The 21,382-nt window shown below is 40.0% G+C and overlaps 1 protein-coding gene across 14 annotated transcripts in view; it reads right to left on the reverse strand.

Moving 5' to 3' along the window:
• Nucleotides 1–1,033: 1,033 nt before the first annotated feature.
• LOC126108459 (eukaryotic translation initiation factor 4 gamma 1-like) overlaps nucleotides 1,034–21,382 on the reverse strand; it is a 647,729-nt gene continuing 627,380 nt past the window's right edge. For all 14 annotated transcript variants that reach the window (XM_049913677.1, XM_049913682.1, XM_049913688.1 and 11 more), the window contains 7 exons: nucleotides 18,110–18,189; nucleotides 16,242–16,348; nucleotides 15,927–16,022; nucleotides 14,833–14,970; nucleotides 12,725–12,803; nucleotides 10,293–10,436; nucleotides 1,034–2,178 (listed from right to left, as the gene is read on the reverse strand). In XM_049913677.1, the coding sequence (XP_049769634.1) occupies nucleotides 1,982–2,178; nucleotides 10,293–10,436; nucleotides 12,725–12,803; nucleotides 14,833–14,970; nucleotides 15,927–16,022; nucleotides 16,242–16,348; nucleotides 18,110–18,189 (841 nt within the window). In that variant the 3' untranslated portion in view covers nucleotides 1,034–1,981. The remainder of the gene's footprint in view (nucleotides 2,179–10,292; nucleotides 10,437–12,724; nucleotides 12,804–14,832; nucleotides 14,971–15,926; nucleotides 16,023–16,241; nucleotides 16,349–18,109; nucleotides 18,190–21,382) is intronic.

Below are 21,382 nucleotides of genomic sequence, written 5' to 3' on the forward strand. Positions count from 1 at the left end.
ACCACAAAAATTCGAATCTCAACCTTACTAACTATAGCTGTAAACATTTCTTAAAGAAATGTTCAGTTTTCCCAAAGTTCTCCTCAAATATCAAGTGGCATGTACACATTACTGAAACCTCACCAAAATTTGATATTATGTCTTCCCTTACACAATAACAGTGTTTTTAGTTCCATTGTTGCAACGAATGTTTTTATAAATGCTTTTCATTGATCTCTTGCTATTTATTAGGAATTCATTTAAGCGATATATATCTACTGGCAAGTAATTTCACTTGACACAGGGGAGAAGATCAATCATTCATCTTGTAACTACGATACTGAATGAAAGCAGAGTGAGGAACACATTTTTATAGCTGTTTGAGGAATAAAAGGAAATGTCAAACAATTCCACTGGACGGACTTCTAAAGCATGTTTATGCACCACACTGTCTGCAGATGTGATCTGCTGTAATTCATTTGAACTACTTTGTCTATTTAGGCGTTTACACCAGTAGCCAATGTACGATACCTTTGGTTTATTCACCAAGTACTTTTAGTTGTACTTCACGAAGTTTCTTGTTTATGTTTTGATATTTCAAATGATTACAATTTTCACCTCTAAGTTCCTTCTCCTCTTAGACATGGCCCTCATCAGCAAACAGTAAGAAATTAATGAATCCGCAATACTTTCAAAAGTTTGACGATTACTAGACTGTTCCTGGTGAGGATAAAGACCCAGATGGCCGAGTTAATGTTTCTACAGTTCCGAGGACAGCCTAAGCTGGTAGTGTTTTCAAGGGGTTCTGAGAACGACGAAGGTGATTTTGGTCTCGTGAAGGATTCATTTTGTCGTACGTTAATCCTTCCGAGAGGGCGGCCACATTTAACTTGGGCACTATATACGTGCAACTCAGGTGGTCTCTAATCTGTTATGGAATTACAATCGCAGTTGCCACTATAGCACTAAATAAACACAATCACTGAAGAAAGGTGGTAGGAGGTCTTGGGCATGCTAAAACATAGGTTAAATACTAAAAAAAGATAAATGTGTGTATATGTATATATGTATATATATATAAATATTTACATCTTGCAAGTTACACAAATAGCATATTTTTGCATTTGCAATCTTACATTACATTACAAATAGCAGCAGTTACCATTCTCTCATTTAAATATATATATAATAAGTATGTGTACATTTAGTAATATAGCATCTTCTCACTCCCCCATCACAGAAACACAAAACGTTTACTTGCTCCTAACATTAAAACAAGATGTAACACTGCGTACACGCAGCACCGACAGGCATGTGCACGCAACAGAAATTTACGAAACGGTCTCTCAGAAAAATAAACGTGTTACCTAATTGTGTCCACATCAAATTTCTCTAGCTTTAAAATGGGCCATTTCAGATGGAGTGCAGAGAAAGGAAAGAATGACCTAGATCAGACGAGCTGCATTTCAAAACCTATTCAAATTTAATTTAAAACGGAAAAGAAACTGAGAAAAGAAGGGAAGTTATTACCAATGCCGTAAGAAGCAATATAACAACATTTCATAACACAGATTTGCGATATCTTTCATATATTTTATATACTCCTAAAGCATGCCATCTGGCTGGAGTCAGTGGAAAAGAAACGACACCACTTCAGTTCGGGACCCCATACTGACAGGTCAACTGCTTTCCCAGCCCCGATTCTGTAACCGCACCCAAAAACGTTACCCTCAAAATATTAACATCTTTTGCTCCGTGTTGCATTTTACAGGAAAACTTTTAATTTATTTAATTTTATACAGTCTCTGCAGTATTTATAGTCAAGTATTTATATATAATAATAATATGTATATATAAATTTTCATATCCCCAAGTCCAAACGTCACGACCTCCTTAGGAGGCAAGGAATACAGAGGCCGTTCGACGAAGTTCCGTGCTCTACTCTCTCGTTCCCAGTGCCGAGTATAAATCTCCGTGACAGAAGAGAGACCTCCCCCGTTCATCACTGGCCCGAGGCACACTCTTCGCTCGAGTCGTCGTCGGCCTCCCGCAGTGCAGTAAAGAATGCCGTCAGAGATTTCAGTGCGACGCCTTTGCCCTGCAGGAATGCTGGATCTTTGCTCTGCTCCCATCTCAGGAACGTCTCGTTTGCCACACAGCCGTAGTCCCAGAGCGCCTGGAATAAGTCTCGCAGCAGACCTGCGAACAGATGATAAATATGACTAGGAGAGAGAAGGAAATTAGGCTGTCACCGTAAAGTTTCAGCAGATGCCTGGAACCTATTAAAAGACATGGGTATATATAACGAAGTGTATCTGTAACACTAAAATATAGAAACTTATCTACTGCAAGAGAGATATTGACCAATTACGTAACAGAGCAGAAATAGTAAGAACTGCATTCGCTAACTGTCGATTTTAGAAAGGTACACAACAGCACAACGAATAAAACATGATACAGAAAGTGATGTGCAACACTTTGGGCATGCTCCAAGGCCTCAACTTAACCGGCTCAGATCACTCCCAGGATTCTAAAGGCCTGGTAACAACTTACTGTTAATCTAAATTGTATTGCCCAACTTTCTCTCTGCCCAGCATAACACTGAAGTTTTCTCGAATGAAAAAATGGGACAGACTGCAGGAAATGTGGCATGTGGGCACACTCAAGAAGGCTACAAGAAAGGCAACACTGCGAGAGAACGGTGAGGAACGGCTCCCACCAGTTTGTGGTCATTCCCTGCCACTCGAGTTACTTTAATATTCTTTCCAGACTTTGCACACATACTGCAGACTTCGAGGTGCACAACATGTTACTCTACTTGTGAACAATAAATTAACCAGAAACATTTGAACAAAATGATTTGCTGCACTGATATAAGTACACTGTGCAGCTGCAGAAGTTTATTCAATTTAATCGTGGCAATGAAAACATTTTGGCTGTTTTATTCTCTACACAGGTCAATTTTAGTGTTTCAGAGGCAGGTGTCAGTTGTAACCATTATGAAAGCATGGCATTCTTTTACTCACTTCATTCAAACTAAAGCAACAGGTTTCGTATTCCTGTGCAGTGAACACTAAGTCATTACAGCATAACTGTCGCACATTTTAACTGCCGATTCATAGTTAATAGCTGTTTTATCATTCTCACAACTCCTGTTTTTGCCTGCAAGATGTAACAATGTCACGTTTGCCAATTTAGCAGAGAATATATTCAATTATAAAATATTTAGCAACAAAAACATCTATTTTTATGATAAAGTGTACAAGAAAGAACAAACCTTGAAACAGGGGACTAAGCAAAGAGTTTACTACTAGGTTTGATTACCTATCATTGTGCCCTGCCACAAGGATCATATACCAGTGGAGGACCAGGTGCAAAACCTGCCCGGCACTTCCTATTCCAGACCTGTCACAGGTTTATCCTATCCCCATCAGGCACCTGTCACCTGTGAAAGCAGCCGTGTCATTTACCAGTGCTGCTGCATTCATTGGACAGCTTTTTATATCAGTAGGAATACTGACAGCGAGATGAACAGCCACCACCAGACTGCGGTCACGCGCTAAGTAGACCAACGTGCAGCTGAACGTCACACTTTAATTGCTGCTTCACTAACCGAGCCATCTGGAGCCTTTCCTCCATTACCAGCTTCTCTGAACTGCACAGATGGGAGTTAACCTTACAATACATTCTCTGCTCCCATAATTATCCCAGCCCCGTGCCCTCCACAGAACAGTTTCCACCCCGTGTTCTATTATCTCCTGCCCATTCTCATCTCCCACTCTGTTTATTTGCAGCCCTCTGCACACCCACCCATCTTTCCCCACTTCCCCACCCCACAACCTCCCGATGCTGCGCTCGACGGCAGTCTAGTCCGTGCACACACACTGAGATGAGAGCTCACCTCTCCCCCCACCCGTACACTGTTATCCCTTCCCCTTCCTGATCCCCTCCAGACTACTGCTCGCATCCCACATTATGTTTCATTCCAACCCGAGATGCTCGAGTGTGTGGTAGTGTCAGCATTAGCTGCACTTGCTTTTGTGTTTGTGGCTGAAACCTTTATGTCAAGAGTAAATTGTGTGTCTGCAACTTTGTTGTCTTCTTTAAAGTAAATGGCAATTACTTTTTCTTACATTGCCTGATAGCGTGAATTGCAGTTTAAACCTTCACTCCTATGATTTAGGAACTTGCCTCTGTATAGCAAGTATTTTCCAGAGTAACTTTTGAGCATAGTTTGCTAATTAAGACACAGCAATTGATAATCCTTTGAAGTAATCAGTAATAGCAATCTGTTTTCAAATGTAATGAAGCTTGCTTTCAGCACAAATACAATAAACTGTCAATTCATACTGAAGTCCTCATTTCTCCCCTATTTCTGTTGTTACACAGCAAGTGAACTGTAATTTTAAGATTAGACATGCACCATAGCCTATAGGAGATTGCAAGTAAAAACCATTTACGAATATCAGTATACTTTCATTCTCAGATTTGTAACAGTTTTACTGTGCCTTAAGAAGTTATATGAGGACTGTTCAATATTTCCATAACAGTTGTAATTTCAAGCCAATGGTATGTTCAAACTAAATGCAGTTAGCATCCCTGCAAGTCTAACAGTTTGCGAATTTAGAGGGGCAGAGTTACAGGAGTGACTCATCTGCATTAAACCTTGCGTGAAAACTCAAGAAAACATTTCCAAAATGATATAGGAAGCCTGCATTGACGAGTGCTAAAGCCATACTGTTACAGATCGTTAACACGGTCCTCCAACACCAAAAATAGCTCGTCAGGTCAGATCAAATGCCAAAGCCGCGCTGATGGTATGAAATGTAGGGATACAAATAGATGGCTCTCGCATCACGATAATTCACCTACACATTTGTCATTGTTCACATGTGACTATTGCACAGAAAATGAAATGACTGTGCTGCCTCATCCCTAGTAGTCTCCAGACCTTGCCCCTGCATGCATTGTTTTTTTCCAAAGTTGGAAACCCAGTTCAAAAGACGAAGATTTGCAATGACAGATGAGATAAAAGAAAATTTGCAGACAGCACATTGCGTGATCCAGCAAGAGGCGCACTGTGACTGCCTCCGGAAGTGAACATGGCATTGGTGTTGGTGTATCAATTGTGGAGGAAATTATTTCTAAGGAGACAATGGACAATAAGTAAAAGGGAAATACATAAAATTTCCCTGGAGACATTTCCGGAATTTCTTGAACAGACATAGTATTTACACAACAGATTTGGCATTAGAGCACTCAATACCACTAATTGAGCATTATCACTTTTGTAAAATTTTTCTATAACAATTAATAGTTGAATGTCACTCCAACAGGGCTGCCACAAGTTTCCCCAAGTGAAATTCCTCAATATATCCTGATTTACAGCCAAGTTTTAGCATCCAGAATGAGCTTTTCACTCTGCAGCGGAGTGTGCGCTGATACGAAACTTCCTGGGAGATTAAAACTGTGTGCTGGACCGACACTCGAACTCGAGATCTCTTAGCATTTCCTCCCGACAAATTTTGAGACAGTTGACCAAAAAAATGTAAGTACTTCTGTATTTCTAAACTTGTGAGCGATAAAGTACTAACATCAATATCTTTTCTAATGAACTTTGTAGCTGGAGAAAGCAAGCCGAATGTTATGTTCGCTTCATTAAGACCACAGACATTTTATTTCCATGAAATGGAACATTTGGTGAAAAAATACGCATTTCCTTGTAGTCGCAAGACAGATTTAGAATACATTCAGGGATTTCAGAAATAACCTCAGAAGGAAGTAGGCCTCCTGAAAGAAGTATATAGGTGGGGAAGAATTGTGTAAACCAACACTTTCGTGACCATCAATAAAATGTTGGTTCTACTAAGTTCATTATTGTCATTTATTACCCACTGTGTTATATCTGTTATTTTAACAGGTGTTGTGCGATTTTTCCTTTCGAGAAACATACGAGTACATACTGTACAAACCGCTACCGACTGACGTGATTTTTTTTCTTACGATCCATATTTTCTAACATATAAACTACTTTTGATGCGGCAATATGTACTAGAATAAATAAAATTTCTATAGAATGCTGCACAGTACAATGCATTTGCGGTGAGACAGTCACAATTCCTGAAATCCGCTACCCGTGGCCTCCGGCCTGCCGAGAAGCACTGCAGTCCCAGGTCTACGGATAAACCACGAAAATCCGCAGCATTATGCCATAGACGTGGCCTGCAGGCAAATCGGCGAAACTAGATTCGACAGGCAGGTCCTGCACATTAGTGGGAAACAATGGGCTCCAGATTGGCAGGCCCGATCCCTTAGATATAGCCAGAGAAGTGGCCTGCAGTTTTGGCCCATCACGCAAGACCATTTGTGTGGCCAGCTATTCACGTCACAGAAACCATTTTGATGAAATGAGACAACGGTGATCAATCCACGCAACAGATAAGTTGCACAAATACTCCGAGAATCGATACTAATGAGGATAGGTAGCAACTCGGCATAAAGATGATCGCTGAGCCGCAGACAGCCAAATAGGAAAGACCATCGTGCTTTCACAACAAAATTTTTGGCCACACCCTTTGTTAAAGAAAGCACACACACACACATTCACACTATCACTCTGACAACTCAGGCACACGCGACTGCTTTCTCCAGCCACTGTGTCAATAGTCTCCGATAATCACACCCAAACAACCGCTCTTCACGCCTGCCTGCCTCTAGGCGGTAGCTGTTAGATTAGTGGCAAGAAGTGGTGGCATCACTGACTGCAAGCTGAGGGGAGTGGCAGAAGGGGAGAAGCAGTAGGAATGAGGGACTAGGGAAGCAGCACACGCACTCAGCTGTCCCCAGCCAGCAGCAACACACTTTTCCTTATTTCTTTCTCTGGTATTTCCCTGGCTCATCTGGAATTCTCTGCTTTCCAGAACTTGGGGCAACTCTGTTCAAGTTCAACAGATATTTAATTACTACACAGTGTATAGCACTTCAGAAGGTTGGCAAACACAGGTTAACCAAGAGGATTGCATCAGATAAAAACATTTTCCCCTGTAATTTCTTCAGTGGTGCTACACAATGGCTCAGTTCTGGGCCCATACAACTATATCTACAGTCCGCAAGCCACCTGTACAGTGTACAGTACTTAGCATACCATTATCACTTCCTCCCTTTCTTGTTAGATTCGTTAATGGTCTTTGAGAGGAACAACTGATAAGTTTCTCAGAGATTTCAAGTATCTCTGATTTTACCTTTACAGTAAATTTAGACACGAATAGAAAGCAATATATTGGATGACGTCCCAAGTAACATACACTCAATAACGCACACTGTGATACCCAATGCCTCACTTTCAGAATCTGTCACTAGACACGAATGAGCACCTCCGACACATTCGCTCTCACTAAAAGAACCTGTGATGAAAACCTGCTGTTCCTTCCACTTTTTTTGTGGTTCCTCTGAGAATCCAAACCAATCCCAGACTACAATACTCAAATACGAGTTTTGCACGGTACTTCCTTCGTGGACGGACAACACTTCACGAAGATTCTTCCAATGACTATACCGGCATCTGCTTTATTTGCAATTTGTCATATGTAGATATTCCACTTTTGGTTCACTCAGTGCACATACCCCAAATATTTAATGGATGTGACTGCTTCCAATAATTGTTCTGCAATGAAGTAAGCACACAATGTGTTGGTCTGTCTATTTATGCTAAGTATGGTATAAATATGTTGAGGGTCAAATGCTAATTCCTGCACACGGTGCCTATCATCTGCAGGTCTTCCCCGCAGTTCACTACAAAAACTGCATTACTCAATTTAACTAGGTATCTAGAAGCCCAGGACTACGGAGTTAGCACGAAGTACACACATCCAGTGGACGGACATGAAGCCGCCTCGGTGTGACGACTTGGTATCCCACAGCAGAAGTGTTCCCTCAGTAGTTTCCTCCATTGGCAACTAACATAATTTGCCACTAGACGGCACTGTGACACGGCATACAATGTAAGAATATCAACTCTCCACACTTCGAAATGTCGCAACACACCAAACTTCACTGCTAACTAAGCAATCTTCAGGGGGGGGGGGGGGGGGAAACAACCCGTCAATGAGTTCATTTAAAAGGAAACTTTATTATCTGGCATATTTCTTCTTTCTAGCAAGTTCACAATGGGACAGCAACTGCTCAATGTTGAGACGAGAACTTCCTCCTCGTTTAGCTGTATTAAGTTTCAGATGACACACACACACACACACACACACACACACAGATATCCCCGAACACATGCTGCCTCGTATCAAAACTGGTTATAATCGCAGTTGAAGGTGATGGAACTTAACTGGACGGCCTGCAGCAAAATGGTGTGTTGAACTGCACCAGTACAGACCTTCCAGATTTTGGTGTGTCATTCCAGCAATGCTGACAACAGCAGCCTGCTTTGGATTACCCTCATTTTTAGTTGATACTGCTCCATCAACAGCCACTGTCACATTAATGTCTTTAAAATTTAAATTCCAATGTATGTTCCAAATGCAGAAACATTTTTATAAACATTAGAACTTGTTTGTACAGGACAGCATGTGGATCACGTAAGTCCTAACAAAGTCATGCGTCAAGAATCCGCCCCGATACCACCCACTCCAATCAGGGGCTCTTCCCACAGGTGTCACCCAGCCACAGGAAGGGCAGTCTGGCACAGCGGCCATTGACAGGATTTCTGATGCTCCAAGAAGATAAGCAACCACTCCTTGGCATACATGGGAACAGTTCAGGTATCAGTAGTGCGATCCCTGTGTTGTCAGGGGTCTCAGCCATATGGGTACATAACAGCCCCACCACACGGGCTGGTGACCTAGCTGGGTGGGAAAGGGCTTCAGTGGGAAAGGGCGAGGGGAATCCACACCGTAGATGCTAGGGAGGGAGGTCTTCCCCAGAAGGCTCACACTAAGAAAAGGAAATTTTGAAGTGGAGGTCAAACCTCAAGTGGGTACCTGGAGAAGTAGGATGAAAGAACAGGGAAAAAGGAACAAAATTGCAGCCAATACAGAAACCAGGTGGACAGCAAGGTCGACATAAATCAGAATTCTGAGAGAGGGGAAGGAGATGGCAACGGGGAAGTAGCGAGGATAGAGAGGGAAGGGGGGCAAGGTGAAGGAAATGCAGCCAGGGAAGGAACAATTGGCTGCAATAGCTTGAGGCCCCATGTGCACCACACACAAAACTCTTGAAACAGCTGTGAGCCCCCTGGAGGTATATGCATTACTTAAAGGCTGTAGAGGAAAAATTGTTTTCCTCTATCGAATAAAATCAGCCATCACTACTTATGTTACTCAATAATAGACAACGATCTTCAGTACCATGCACTGAGATTCGTGACAGTTTTCTTTATGACATTATTTGGACAACTAAATGTGTAAGTGACAAGGCATAAGCAGTAGCTAACTCCTAACACAGAGGAAATCACTGTATGCTGTGTCAATAATAGTATCATGTACCCTCCTCTTCTGAATTCCTTCAAAAACTTGAACATGACGTCTCCTAACAGCGATCAACTGTTTTGCAACAGTCTTGCGAAAATTCCTTCATTTAGTTACAGTTTGAAATGTGCAATGATCAAAAGTAATCCACTGCCTAGAGTGCAGAACTTAAAGGCACCTTTAAATAAATGCCACCAAAGCAATAAATCATGTTTATTTGTGAAGTACCAATTATTTAATGCATTTTACATAATTTTGAAAAGGTACAGCTGCCATCCAGTTTGTTAAGTAAACTGCAGTATAATAAATACATTCTGAATATATTCCCACTGGAAAACTATCATGAAAACTGACCAACACAGACAAAAAAATGTGAATGACTTTTCACTACAGAATGCCTATTTTAAAATTTTAATTTGAAAACATGTTGTCTAGTGAAAAGTTACTATTTTTAGGAAGACTCATGTAGCTTATGTTTTTAAGCATATAAAAATGGAATAAAATGGTACAGAATTCTATGGGTTCATTTTCAGGTAGATTTGAGATGGCCATTTTGTAGTATCAAAATGAGACAGCTCGCAGATTTTGGAAAGCTTAAAAATTAATAACTGAAGGTATGTTCAAAGTCTTTACAGTACCTATCAAAATAATGGCTAATCAGAAATTCTGTATCAAAGTCTAAATCACACAGAATGACCCAATTATGTAACACTGGGCACATCCTACAATAAGTCACTGCTGAAAATTAGGTGAAGGCATAAAGGCAGAAAGAACAGAGTACAGATGAGTAAACATGACAGACTGTCACTTACGTGCGGTGTGGCTGATACGTCTACTTACCACTGGGCTGCTCGAGGCGGTGGTTCAGCTCCTGGACAGCGTACAAGCAGTGCAGCTCCAGCTCCTCATTAGTGTCTATGTACTTCTGGAGGAGTGTCGCGTGCTTCGAGAACAGTGCCTCTTCGAACTTCTTGGAGCCCGCGGCTGCAAAAAAAAAAACAGAACACGATCTACATTAACAATAATTCCTATTTTGGCGTCGAAACTCTGAAGACTGACTCGACATCGAGTAACCGACTAGTTCAGAAAATCTCCCAATTTTTGTCCTCTGCAGTTGGGTCGAGGGCCTGTAATAGTACCGCACAGCGATCAACCTCTGACGGGGACATGACAATTTTGACCCTTCCAGCAGCCGGCATTCTCCGGTGGTAGTCAGGCGAGGTGTAGTGCAAGCTGTTACTTAAGCCACTTTTACACAGAAGTGAATAATAGAATGTGCTTAAGTTTGCTACTGTGCACTATCACTGACCCACACCTGCTAATAAGCACTGGAGCAACAGTAAGAGAACACCAGGAAACAAACATTGAAGCAAACAATGTCGCCGTGAAGTTGCCTTATGTACAGTCCATACAGTGCACGAATTATGATGAAGAAAAATGTACAACTTTACATACTAACAGTTTTCTAGCAATCTGTTTTTGCTCCAGCACTTGTGTAGTTGGATGACCCAAAAGCACACAATATCTATATTATTCCATCATCAACATTACATTCTCTTCGGACCACTGTATTCACACACAGCTTGTGTAAATGACAAAAGTGGGCAAGGTAGATGTGACCTTTTGGTACTGATAGTATCTAAGTGGAGGTGACAAATATCACACCACCTTTTCACAGTCCAGTAAGAAACAGACAACTAACGGAATACAAAAAAACAACTGCAAATGTCATTTTCACACGTAAACCTGCTCACTGGTGCATGTTTCTGTGTAATGAGAAGCGGAAACAGAAGAAAGCAGCCACATATGCAGAATGGAAGTGGGAGTGCGACTTTTCTCTGACAAATCTTGAAAAAGTTTAATTTTGTGTTGTGAACAGTTTTATTTAATAATCTGAATTACATGTAATTATCTCTGTCTTACCAGACACAGACTATTTTATGCTATTTGCCACAACTTAAGTGTTTATTATTATTATTATTATTGTTAAGCATTAATGTGAAGATTTTCAATAAACTTATGTTTTTGAACAAGACGAAATTGTGTTACTCCTAAGTAACACGAAACACATATTTGGGCATCTAATCCATTTAGGTTTAAATCGTTGCAGTTAATAGATGTGTTTTATGAAGTATCACAGATGCTGACGACATTCTCACTCGGAACAGCACTGTCGGTCAGTGCTTTTTCGTACCTGGAAGCACTGCGCAAAAATCTGTTTGTTCACCATTCGTAGTGTGGAAAAAAACTACTTCCAACAAATGACATTTATCAAAATTGTCTATTTGTGTTATAGATGCTGTTTGTAGTATTTCGTGTTTGTACACCATCCAGCTTCCTTGTCAACTATGGGCCATCCCCACTTTATTTCAAGGTGAGCACATTTACATGCCTAATATCAACACGCGATTCAACAACGATCACACTAATAGTGCAGTTCAAATCTGTCTCGTGCTTCGCAGCATTGTATACGAAACTCATTTCTCGAACAGAAGCAGTCGAGCAACGTCAACAGTCACACCTACAGAGCCACTAGCACTGTGGTTGTCACAACTGTGGCTTCACACTTGGAGGTCCCACTTACAGAAAAGAAATTATGTACAGTGCAACTAGAAACGCCAACAGACACGTTACATGGTAACAATTCCTGGCCACACATTACTTAGACAATACTGCAGTTGGCTGACAAAATTCCAAAGATGTCACTTGCTTCCACAACAATATATGATCTGGAGCATTTTGGTCAAGGTAAGTAACAAAGACCACCCACGAAGGTGTTAGAATGCCTAGCTAGTGAAACTAAAATTTGTGGATGCCCCTATAGTAGAGTCTTCAGAAGGAGATCCCTAACTGTTACAATGTGGTGTGTGCAGCTGCTTTGCAGATCATCTTCAACCGTGTAGTGATTTTGTAAACATCTGTAAGTTAATACCTGGCTTCAGTGTTGGCATACCTCTACAGACAACTGACGTTTCCACCTACTGCCAGTTGCACTTTGCAGTTCCAAGTTAGCAGTGACACCTACAAGTGATCTTTCATGGACTACTAAAAGTTTCTCCCAACCCAAATTTTACTATCTCTGACAAGTTTACACTGCACACCTATGACGGCACTATGGTTTCTCTCGGAAAACTTCAGGACTACAATATGTCCTGAGGAATCCCGATTGTTACTCAAAACATCGAAACACTTCAACTTGTGCAGAACATTACTACTTACTATGTATTAAGCAGCAAAAATTAATGATCTTATGCGTCACACAGTGAACTTACCCTGATACGCACTCTCGCACACAGCTGTCGTCAGCACACGGATGAATTCCGGTGTCTTAGCCCGGTCTCCTACATTTGCCTGTGGAATCAAAATGAAAAAGGAATTACAAGAGGCAATGAAAGAGTCAATACCCAACATGGGTGTTCTGTTCCCTCTTCAGCTCACACTTTTCCACATTTGTCTTATTCTGCATATTTACTGAATTAACATTTTTACTCCATCAAACAAGGAAACAGTATTTCAGTCAACTGACTGGTTGAGTGACTAAAATGATTATTACGGTACATAAGGCATCTCTGTTCCTCAATTTTAAGGCAATGCACCATAACTACTTTCAAAGCTTCACATTCAGCCCTAAGGTACACAACTGTACAACGTGCATTTTTAGTTTAAAGTGATGGTAACAAAGGCAATATAAATATATACGTATGGGAGAGGCAATACATGGATGTTTTTAAAGTCCGTTTGTTCCGATTTGCAATGCACACATGAATTTTTTCCTTATCTTTTGTATCCACACTTACCCGAGTTGTGCCAGAATACCTAATAATGTATTCAAAGCAATTAATCTTTGCATTGGAAATGAAAAGCCACTTAATCGGCTCAATATCTAATCTCTGTGTGTGCCACCTCAAATTTTAACCTAGTCATGAAAATTTGACAGTCATCATTTGTATCTTGGTGGTAATGAGTAAAGTTTTGCCAACCAGTTCCAAATTACATTTGAGTTCTACATATGTACAAATTCAATCCAACTAACTGAAACAAAGTTTCTTGGCTACTGACAATAGTGATAAATTATTTGGAAATTTCTTCCATATCCTGATACTTTGTCTGAAAAATAAATCATTCACATGGAACGCAAATAGATCTGTGTTTTGTATGGACTCCTTGAAAATATTTTTGCCATTGTCAGAATATTAATATGACATTTACATAAATTATTACTCCCTCCTGTGTAGCGTAAGTCATTGTACAACGATGAATGGGGGTTTCAAACCTGAGGTGGTAATGCAAGAAATTCTGAACTTTTTGAAGGAACTTATATACTAAATAACATCCTTCTGTACAGAGGAAAGCGAGAGCTGCAGTATCAACCGTTAGCAAGGGTCCTTTGACGATTTGCAAGTGTGAGAAAATCTACACAAACGACAAAAGCAGTAAGTGGGTTGTGGTTTCCAAGATTAGGATGTTTGTTTGGCGTGGAAACTAGCATACAGTTGTATCAAGGGCTATCCAGCTGATTCTCAATTTCTTCCTGCATCATTCCTGACCAATACAGTTAATTACAGTATAGTTGGGCAATTTTTGTGACGTCCGAGTCTTCAAGGGAACTATGTGCATTATACTCTTAATTCTTATAAAATTATTAGCAATAAATCTGTTGCACTGCTTGTGATTTGCGAAGACCCACCTATTATTCAATTATTGTATTTTGCTTTTGATGACACAAGAACACAATTTAGCACATTTTCTGTAGGTGGGCAACACACAAAACAGTATATAACTTCAAAAAAAACTAATCCCACCTCTGGCACTCTCCTCGTGAGACAGGAGATAAGTGATATTAAGGTTTAACTAACACCACCATAGCTGACTGCTCTCCCAATGTCAGCAATAGCGTCGAAGTTGTAACATTGTATCTCCAAAGTTATGTATTGCACTGTGTGATATATAGGAAGATGGCATTTGTTATAATTTTATCAATATTTAACTCCTAAATTTGAAGTCTGCAGCTACTGAAAAGCCTCAATGTTTTAAAAAAATTTAGTGTATGGAGGGAAGGTACGGTTCATACTTTTTGGTCTTAGAATTACAGCCAGCATTTTTAATCTATAATGCCTATTGCAATGCCTATAATTATCTTCATGGGAGTCCTTTTGCTATACGAGGTGTTTCCTCATGTTAGAAGGGAGTGGTGTGGAAGAAAGCCAATGTCCTCCATCCAGTACTTTCACTGCGTAACACTTTGTGCGGAGGGAACACGGGGAGCAGACAGTGCCACTCTGCTACCAGTGGTGTACTGCTGGCAGGAGCGGACAAAACTGTTTGCTCTCAAATGCAAACTACTTTAAGGCTAAGTACACCACAAAAAAGCTGGACTTACAGAAATCCACTTCGTGACTTCGTCAGTGGTGGCAGGCGCTCCTTGCTCCGGCCGCAACATCTGCAGCAGCTTCGTGTGGATCATCTCCGGCGTCAACGGCGCCACTTCGCCTGCGGGGCCCACTGTGAACTCCAGCTTCTGCAAACCGAATTACATCTTGACTCGTCCTTGTAATGACTCGTCCTTGTAATGACATGTATGACAATGCAAACCATAAGGCTAACTTTCCAGTAACTGTTTTAAAACTAATTCAGTGATGACTATTAGGGGATTTCAAAGTACACACAATACAACAGAGATTGCAATAAAACCTCTGAGAGCACAGAAACTTAAAAACCTGTTTTCACAAATGTCCCCAATTCCAGAGTAAAAAAATGGGGTTACACTATTTTTTATTCTGAAACTGACGATTTCTAGATTCTCGAACCACAGTGTGACAAACGTAGTTCGTACACACAAACTGGAACACTCGTGTGAAAATAGATGACACTACCATCAGCCCTGTTGAGCTAAGACCGTCACAGTTAAGTAAGGAGAAGAATTATGTCATCATTTGGTAGTGTCACCTCTTCAACCAATCTTAACTTTGCTTTAGCAGTAGTGACTTAAGTAGGCAAGGAACTTTCAGCACCTCTCAAAGAAATTGTTAAGGGCATGAACTAACAGTTCAGAAAACTACAGTTAACTAAGTCAAGCTAGGCACAAATTTCAGTTGCATCCATTCTCTCAGAGACCGAAATCTTTTTCTCGAAAAAACAAAAGTCTATCCGTAGAATTTGTGTATTTCTAGTAGAAAGACTATCTGGTTCAATACAGATTATAAATACTGTCACACAATGTAGAAGTACAGGTTAACTTAAATGCACTAAATCATTTACACAATAAAAAATTTAGTCCCTATACTCCATCAGTACCACAAAGGAAAGATAACTTTGAAGTCTCTTCCCTCTAAAAATAAGGGACCTGCACATTAGTATCCTGAAATTTATTGACAATTTTTTTCTACATTAATATTAACTACCCATCTTATTAACAGCACTAAGCAGGCTTTCCCAGAGTTTTACGAATGTTTCAGACAGGTAAAACAGACTTACATTTTCTTTCACAATTCGGTCTATACTGTCGGCAGGGGCGAAATCTTTCCAACTCATTCCAGCCACGTCCCACCTCTGCCTTACCCAGCCAGGACCCTGGAACAAATATTTTTATCTTAGTCAAAAAACAAAGGACAATCAAAAAGAAAGAGAAAAAAATGCAATACCTATCGATTCATAGGGGGAAAATAATACAGTGATATAAATTACATTTATCTTCCAAATGTTCATATTACACACTGGATATACTTATTTTGCTGCTGCAAAATGAACATCCACATCGATGTGCTAGGTCAACCGTTCACTCATTCTCACCTTTTCTTTCACGAGAAGACGAAGGATTTCGACGACCAACTTGTGCAGCCCCGTGGCGGCAGTTTTCAAATCCGAAAAGGTTAGTGCTTCAGTAGAAAGCATTGGAACTGCAACAAATCACAATGTCATTCTATTGCACAACCTAGGTTTTACTTGGCAAGGTAAGTGTGACAATAACTCTATCATGCAATATAGTACTTGCAATGGTGTTGGAATTCAGAGCAACAACCATGTTAAGATAGGGTTGGTGGTTCTGCATCAGACAAAGCCTCAAAAACTATCAGCTTAGGTGGGCAGTACTTTGTGCTCATGGCGGGAAAAGGGGGTGGCAGGCAGATGGAGGAAGATGGGAGAGAATTGCAGTATGCAACATGATGGTTCGCACAACAGCAAGTAACATTTTTTGACAAAAGGATTCACAAGAAATTTTTAAATATCACTGCTAGTACTGGAGGGTATGCTATTGATACCATGTCCTGTTGGCTTGTAAATAAGCCCAACTACACCCAGATGGAAAGGATTTTGTCAAGTCTCACAACAGATGTTTACCAGGGCAGTTGCTGGAAAACAATGGATCGACAGACTTAAGAGATACGGAAAGACCACACAGTAACTAGTGATTGGATACGGACATCATAATCCAGATAGCCAAGAAAAATTATAGAACTGGAACACTGAAGGCATGACTTTCACATCTGAAGCACGTAAACTTTAAGAAAGTTATGTACTAATTTAGGAGTAAAGGCAAGTAGTTGAAATCCACATACTAAGACAATGAAAATGTGCTAGCTTTCAGAAAAATTCTTTGACAAGCTAAGAGTGCACCCACATGTAAGACTGACACCTGTGTCCCTACATTGTACCACCTGACACAAACTTTACGAAAAAATCGTTTGAGTGTAATATTGGATTCATCATTGGTAAAATATGGATCAGGAAGGGTGAATCAAAAATTGTTTCTGCTCTCTGGCAATTTATAGAAAAATAATATGAATACAACTTAAATCAATGGTTAGCCTTTCTGCTTATAAAGACATCATTTCTGAACACAAGTAAGGTGTGGCAAATGCCGAGGAAAATTGGAATATAGGATGACATGGTACACAGGATCAAGAATCTGTAGGAAAACATCCATAGCACAATGAAACACCCTGACGAATTACAGCTTTGACGTAAGACCGGGTTAGAGTAAGGTGGAGTTTTTGTCTTCTTTTTATTACTCTAATAAATTAAAGCCAGAGAAAAGTACACCAAACCATCAGAGGTCTGAATATGGCATCAACATTTACTGATGACTTGTCTAAGACTTTCAAGAACGAACACACCTGGGGTAAAGCTACAGAAGTCTATGGTCTTTCAGCCAGGAGAAAAGTGAGGTTATAACCATGGAAAGTATAGGCAACCAATGTGGAATGTATAAAATGAGCTAAAGATGACTGATGTCGATATCTTTGTAGTATCTCCAGTGCCGGTTCTATAGACTAAGTAATCATTTAAGAGGTCAGGCAAGTAACTTCCATTTAATAGCTGGAGACTGAATATGAAACATGAAAGTACCACTAAAATTGAAGACAATTATCCATTAAACCTATTATATGTCCATTTTTATACACAGATTGAGAAATATCCACCACAAGTAATGGCATTAGCAGGATTCAGGCAACTGAGATGAGATTTATTCCTACCATGACCGGAAAGGGAGAGAATCCAGAGTGGGAAAATAATGATATTAGGTTCCAAAACCACAATAAAAAAATAGTCTCTTAGCAGCTGTGATGGTATGAAGATACTATGCTAGCAGGTTAGAGAGAGAGAGAGAGAGAGAGAGAGAGAGAGAGAGGGGGGGGGGGATAATCCTACAGACTCACCAAGGATTTCAGCCAAGTACAGCCACACTTTCGGCACATCTATGGCCAAGTCATCAGCAACTTCCGCAATCTCTTTGAACCTGTAATTAAAAAATTTAATGAAAATCTCACTGTTTTAACATACACATTAAAATTTACTAGTGAATGTAGGTGTCACTTCCATCAGCCCTGTTGAGCTTACTCCATCACAGTTAAATATGGAAATACATTATGTCATCATGTGGTAGTGAACCTAATCAACTTACTTTGCTAGTGCAGTTTACACCAGTATTTTTTCTCAACAATAATGTAGGAAGAATTTTATTTTGTGGAAAATTTCAGAGCATCTTCAGTACAAGTCAATAAAAGTGTTCTGGATATGGTGCTGCGTCATTGTATAGAACTATTGCTGGGGAAACCAACGTTTCTTCCACAGTTGCAGCGGCCTCCTCCTGCATCTACCAGTACACACACAAGGGGTAGTTTTATACAATATGACACAGTAACATACCCAGGAAACTTTTATGCCATCTACAGTAGGCTCATACAGACCATGCAAATTTGATGTTTCTGACGATATACTGTGGCAATGTCAACCACATTTTCCGCAATAATGCTGGCCACTGGTGCATGACAATGTTGATAGAAGCTTATTTCTGGGCCATTAGTAGTTATACAGGCCAGTATATTGCGAAAGCAAGTTACTGGACGTGAGTGCAGTTTACTGCTACTTAAACATCGGCAAACTATCGATTAATTGATGGCATCTCCTCTATCGTCAGTATCGATAGTCTGGTTTAAGTATCAGTAGTCATATTGTTCATAATGTGTTACCTCCACGGCATGTGAAGACCAGAGGGAAACTAGATTGCATAGAGTTATTTAATCAACATCAAATATGATGGCACCTTAGCCACTATATGCTGTTTATAAACATATATTGTTAATAGAGTGGCCACTGTGGAGGAGGGGACATGTGAGAGGAAATTATTTTTCTTCCAGTGATGACAGCCAACACTCAGTCTCGGGTATCTCATACCAATCAGATCCTTATGGTAAAAATTACATACTTTAACAACACGGATTCATGAATGTGCATTATACAGATTGCCATCTTCGAATGTGTGGGCATACTTACTTGTAACAAGGAAAACAATGTAAATAAGGCTGTTTTCATACAAAGCAGTTAATACAGGAAAAATGACATTTTAAACATTTGTTGAGCTTCTGCGACTGTACTGTGTAACACATTTAAAAATAAATATGATTTTTGTCATTGTCGCAGTAGTTGTTGCTGTTAATTGAACACACCCTCTATTGTTCTTTTCTGTTCCTGAGTCTTCATTGTACTTACAAGTGTCTCCAATTGTGCTTGTTTACATGTAAGGTGATTTAAAAATATGAAACATCAGTGCAATCCATTATGTCGCATCTGCTTTTGCAGTAGTACAAATGTTGTTCACTGTTGGCTGCTATGTCCAATTACCAGAGCTTGTCCCTTCAAAGGATGCACCAGTTCCCACAAAATTGAATATAGCAAAATCATAACCTGTCAAGTGTAAAGTTTATTTGTATGGTGGCTGGAAACACACACTAAAATACACAGCTGTATTTACATGCTATCAGCTTTCACCATTGCAAAACTAGTCTCTTCTTGCCAAGAGCTGATGGTGAATGCCCAGGAATGTTTTTTGCAGAAACTCCTGATCCTGTAGGTATTTCTTAAGCTCTTGTCTGGTATCATCGTACCATAAGTGACCGTGTGCCAACAATGGGTTCCTCGTCAGTCACTTCGTTATTTAAACGAAACGTAACAGGATTGTTGTTCTTCACACAACTACAGTGCCTCGACTGTCGAATCACTGTCGTCACCAGTGAGACAAAGAGCACAGTCGTCACAAAGTGTTTCAAATGATGCCGACATTAAACAATCACTACTTTTCACTCACTCCTCTGTTGGCTGAGGAAATATCGCACCTCGTAGATTGTTATGTCAGAAGTGCATAAACAGAGTTCTTTGTTATTGTTCTGAAAATGAATTGTGAAAATCAGTAATCATCTGTGTGGAACTCTCAAAAACGTGGAGGGTAATTTGTGAAGTGTACCATCTGAATTGAATATCTACATTCAGGGAATACAACCAATTTATGAAACCATTTAAACAGAAAGTATGGTGAAGAACTATAGAACTATGGATAAGAAATAGAACTATGGATAAGAAATAGAACTATGGATAAGAAATAGAACTATGGATAAGAAATAGAACTATGGATAAGAAATAGAACTATGGATAAGAAATAGAACTATGGATAAGAAATAGAACTATGGATAAGAAATAGAACTATGGATAAGAAATAGAACTATGGATAAGAAATAGAACTATGGATAAGAAATAGAACTATGGATAAGAAATAGAACTATGGATAAGAAATAGAACAAAATAGAACAAAGGTGAGTGATCAACTTTTGAGGTAGAACACGTGTAGGAGCTGCAACCGAAAAATCGATAAGCTCTATAAAACATTATTTCAACAGAACAAAAAAAAGGAGCTTTATTCTCCTTGTGCACAGATGACTGCTGGTGATACACTGCTGTACAGATCTTCTCACCATTAAGGTTTGAAAAAATTTTTTCATGCCTTAGACAGCAGATACGAGTTGCCAGATAAAACCAACCTTAAATGTTCACTGATGCAAAACTATACGAGGAGACAAAAATAAATTAGAGAAAGCCCTTACAGAATGTAATTTTTTGTGTTACAATGGACATGTACACAGGCAACAGAAATGAAGGCATACTGGTATCGACCTGCCACTTTACAATGGATGAAAAAATTGTTTCAGCAGTATTAGAAATGACAAAAATGCAGGTCGTCACAATGCAGAATTTATATCACTTTTAAGTGAGATTCTTTGAAAAGCTTTCCTTCCTTAACTTGTGAATGCTATGCTGAGTTTTGGTTCAGTCTTGTGATCAGTACAAGCGAACCCCCCCCCCCCCCCCCCCCAATCTCACCGCTCAGATTACATGACTTTGCATTGTAGGGCTGTTAGCTTCAGGAGGAGGAAGCCAGGCTGAGAGAAAGTAAGTATTTACACAGGATAGAGAGATTGCCCAACCACACAAGGTACGATCTACACCAGGTGTAGAATATTAAACACCCTGGCAGCTATCTGCAACAGACTACCTTATCAGGAGTATTGCACAGCCATACAAGAAAATCGCCCTGTGTTGCAACCACGCATTACCAGAAATATGGCTCACACAACTGCACCTTCAACATATCTTCCACA

This window comes from Schistocerca cancellata, chromosome 11 (assembly GCF_023864275.1).
Source record: "Schistocerca cancellata isolate TAMUIC-IGC-003103 chromosome 11, iqSchCanc2.1, whole genome shotgun sequence".
NCBI classification, from domain to species: Eukaryota; Metazoa; Arthropoda; class Insecta; order Orthoptera; family Acrididae; genus Schistocerca; species Schistocerca cancellata.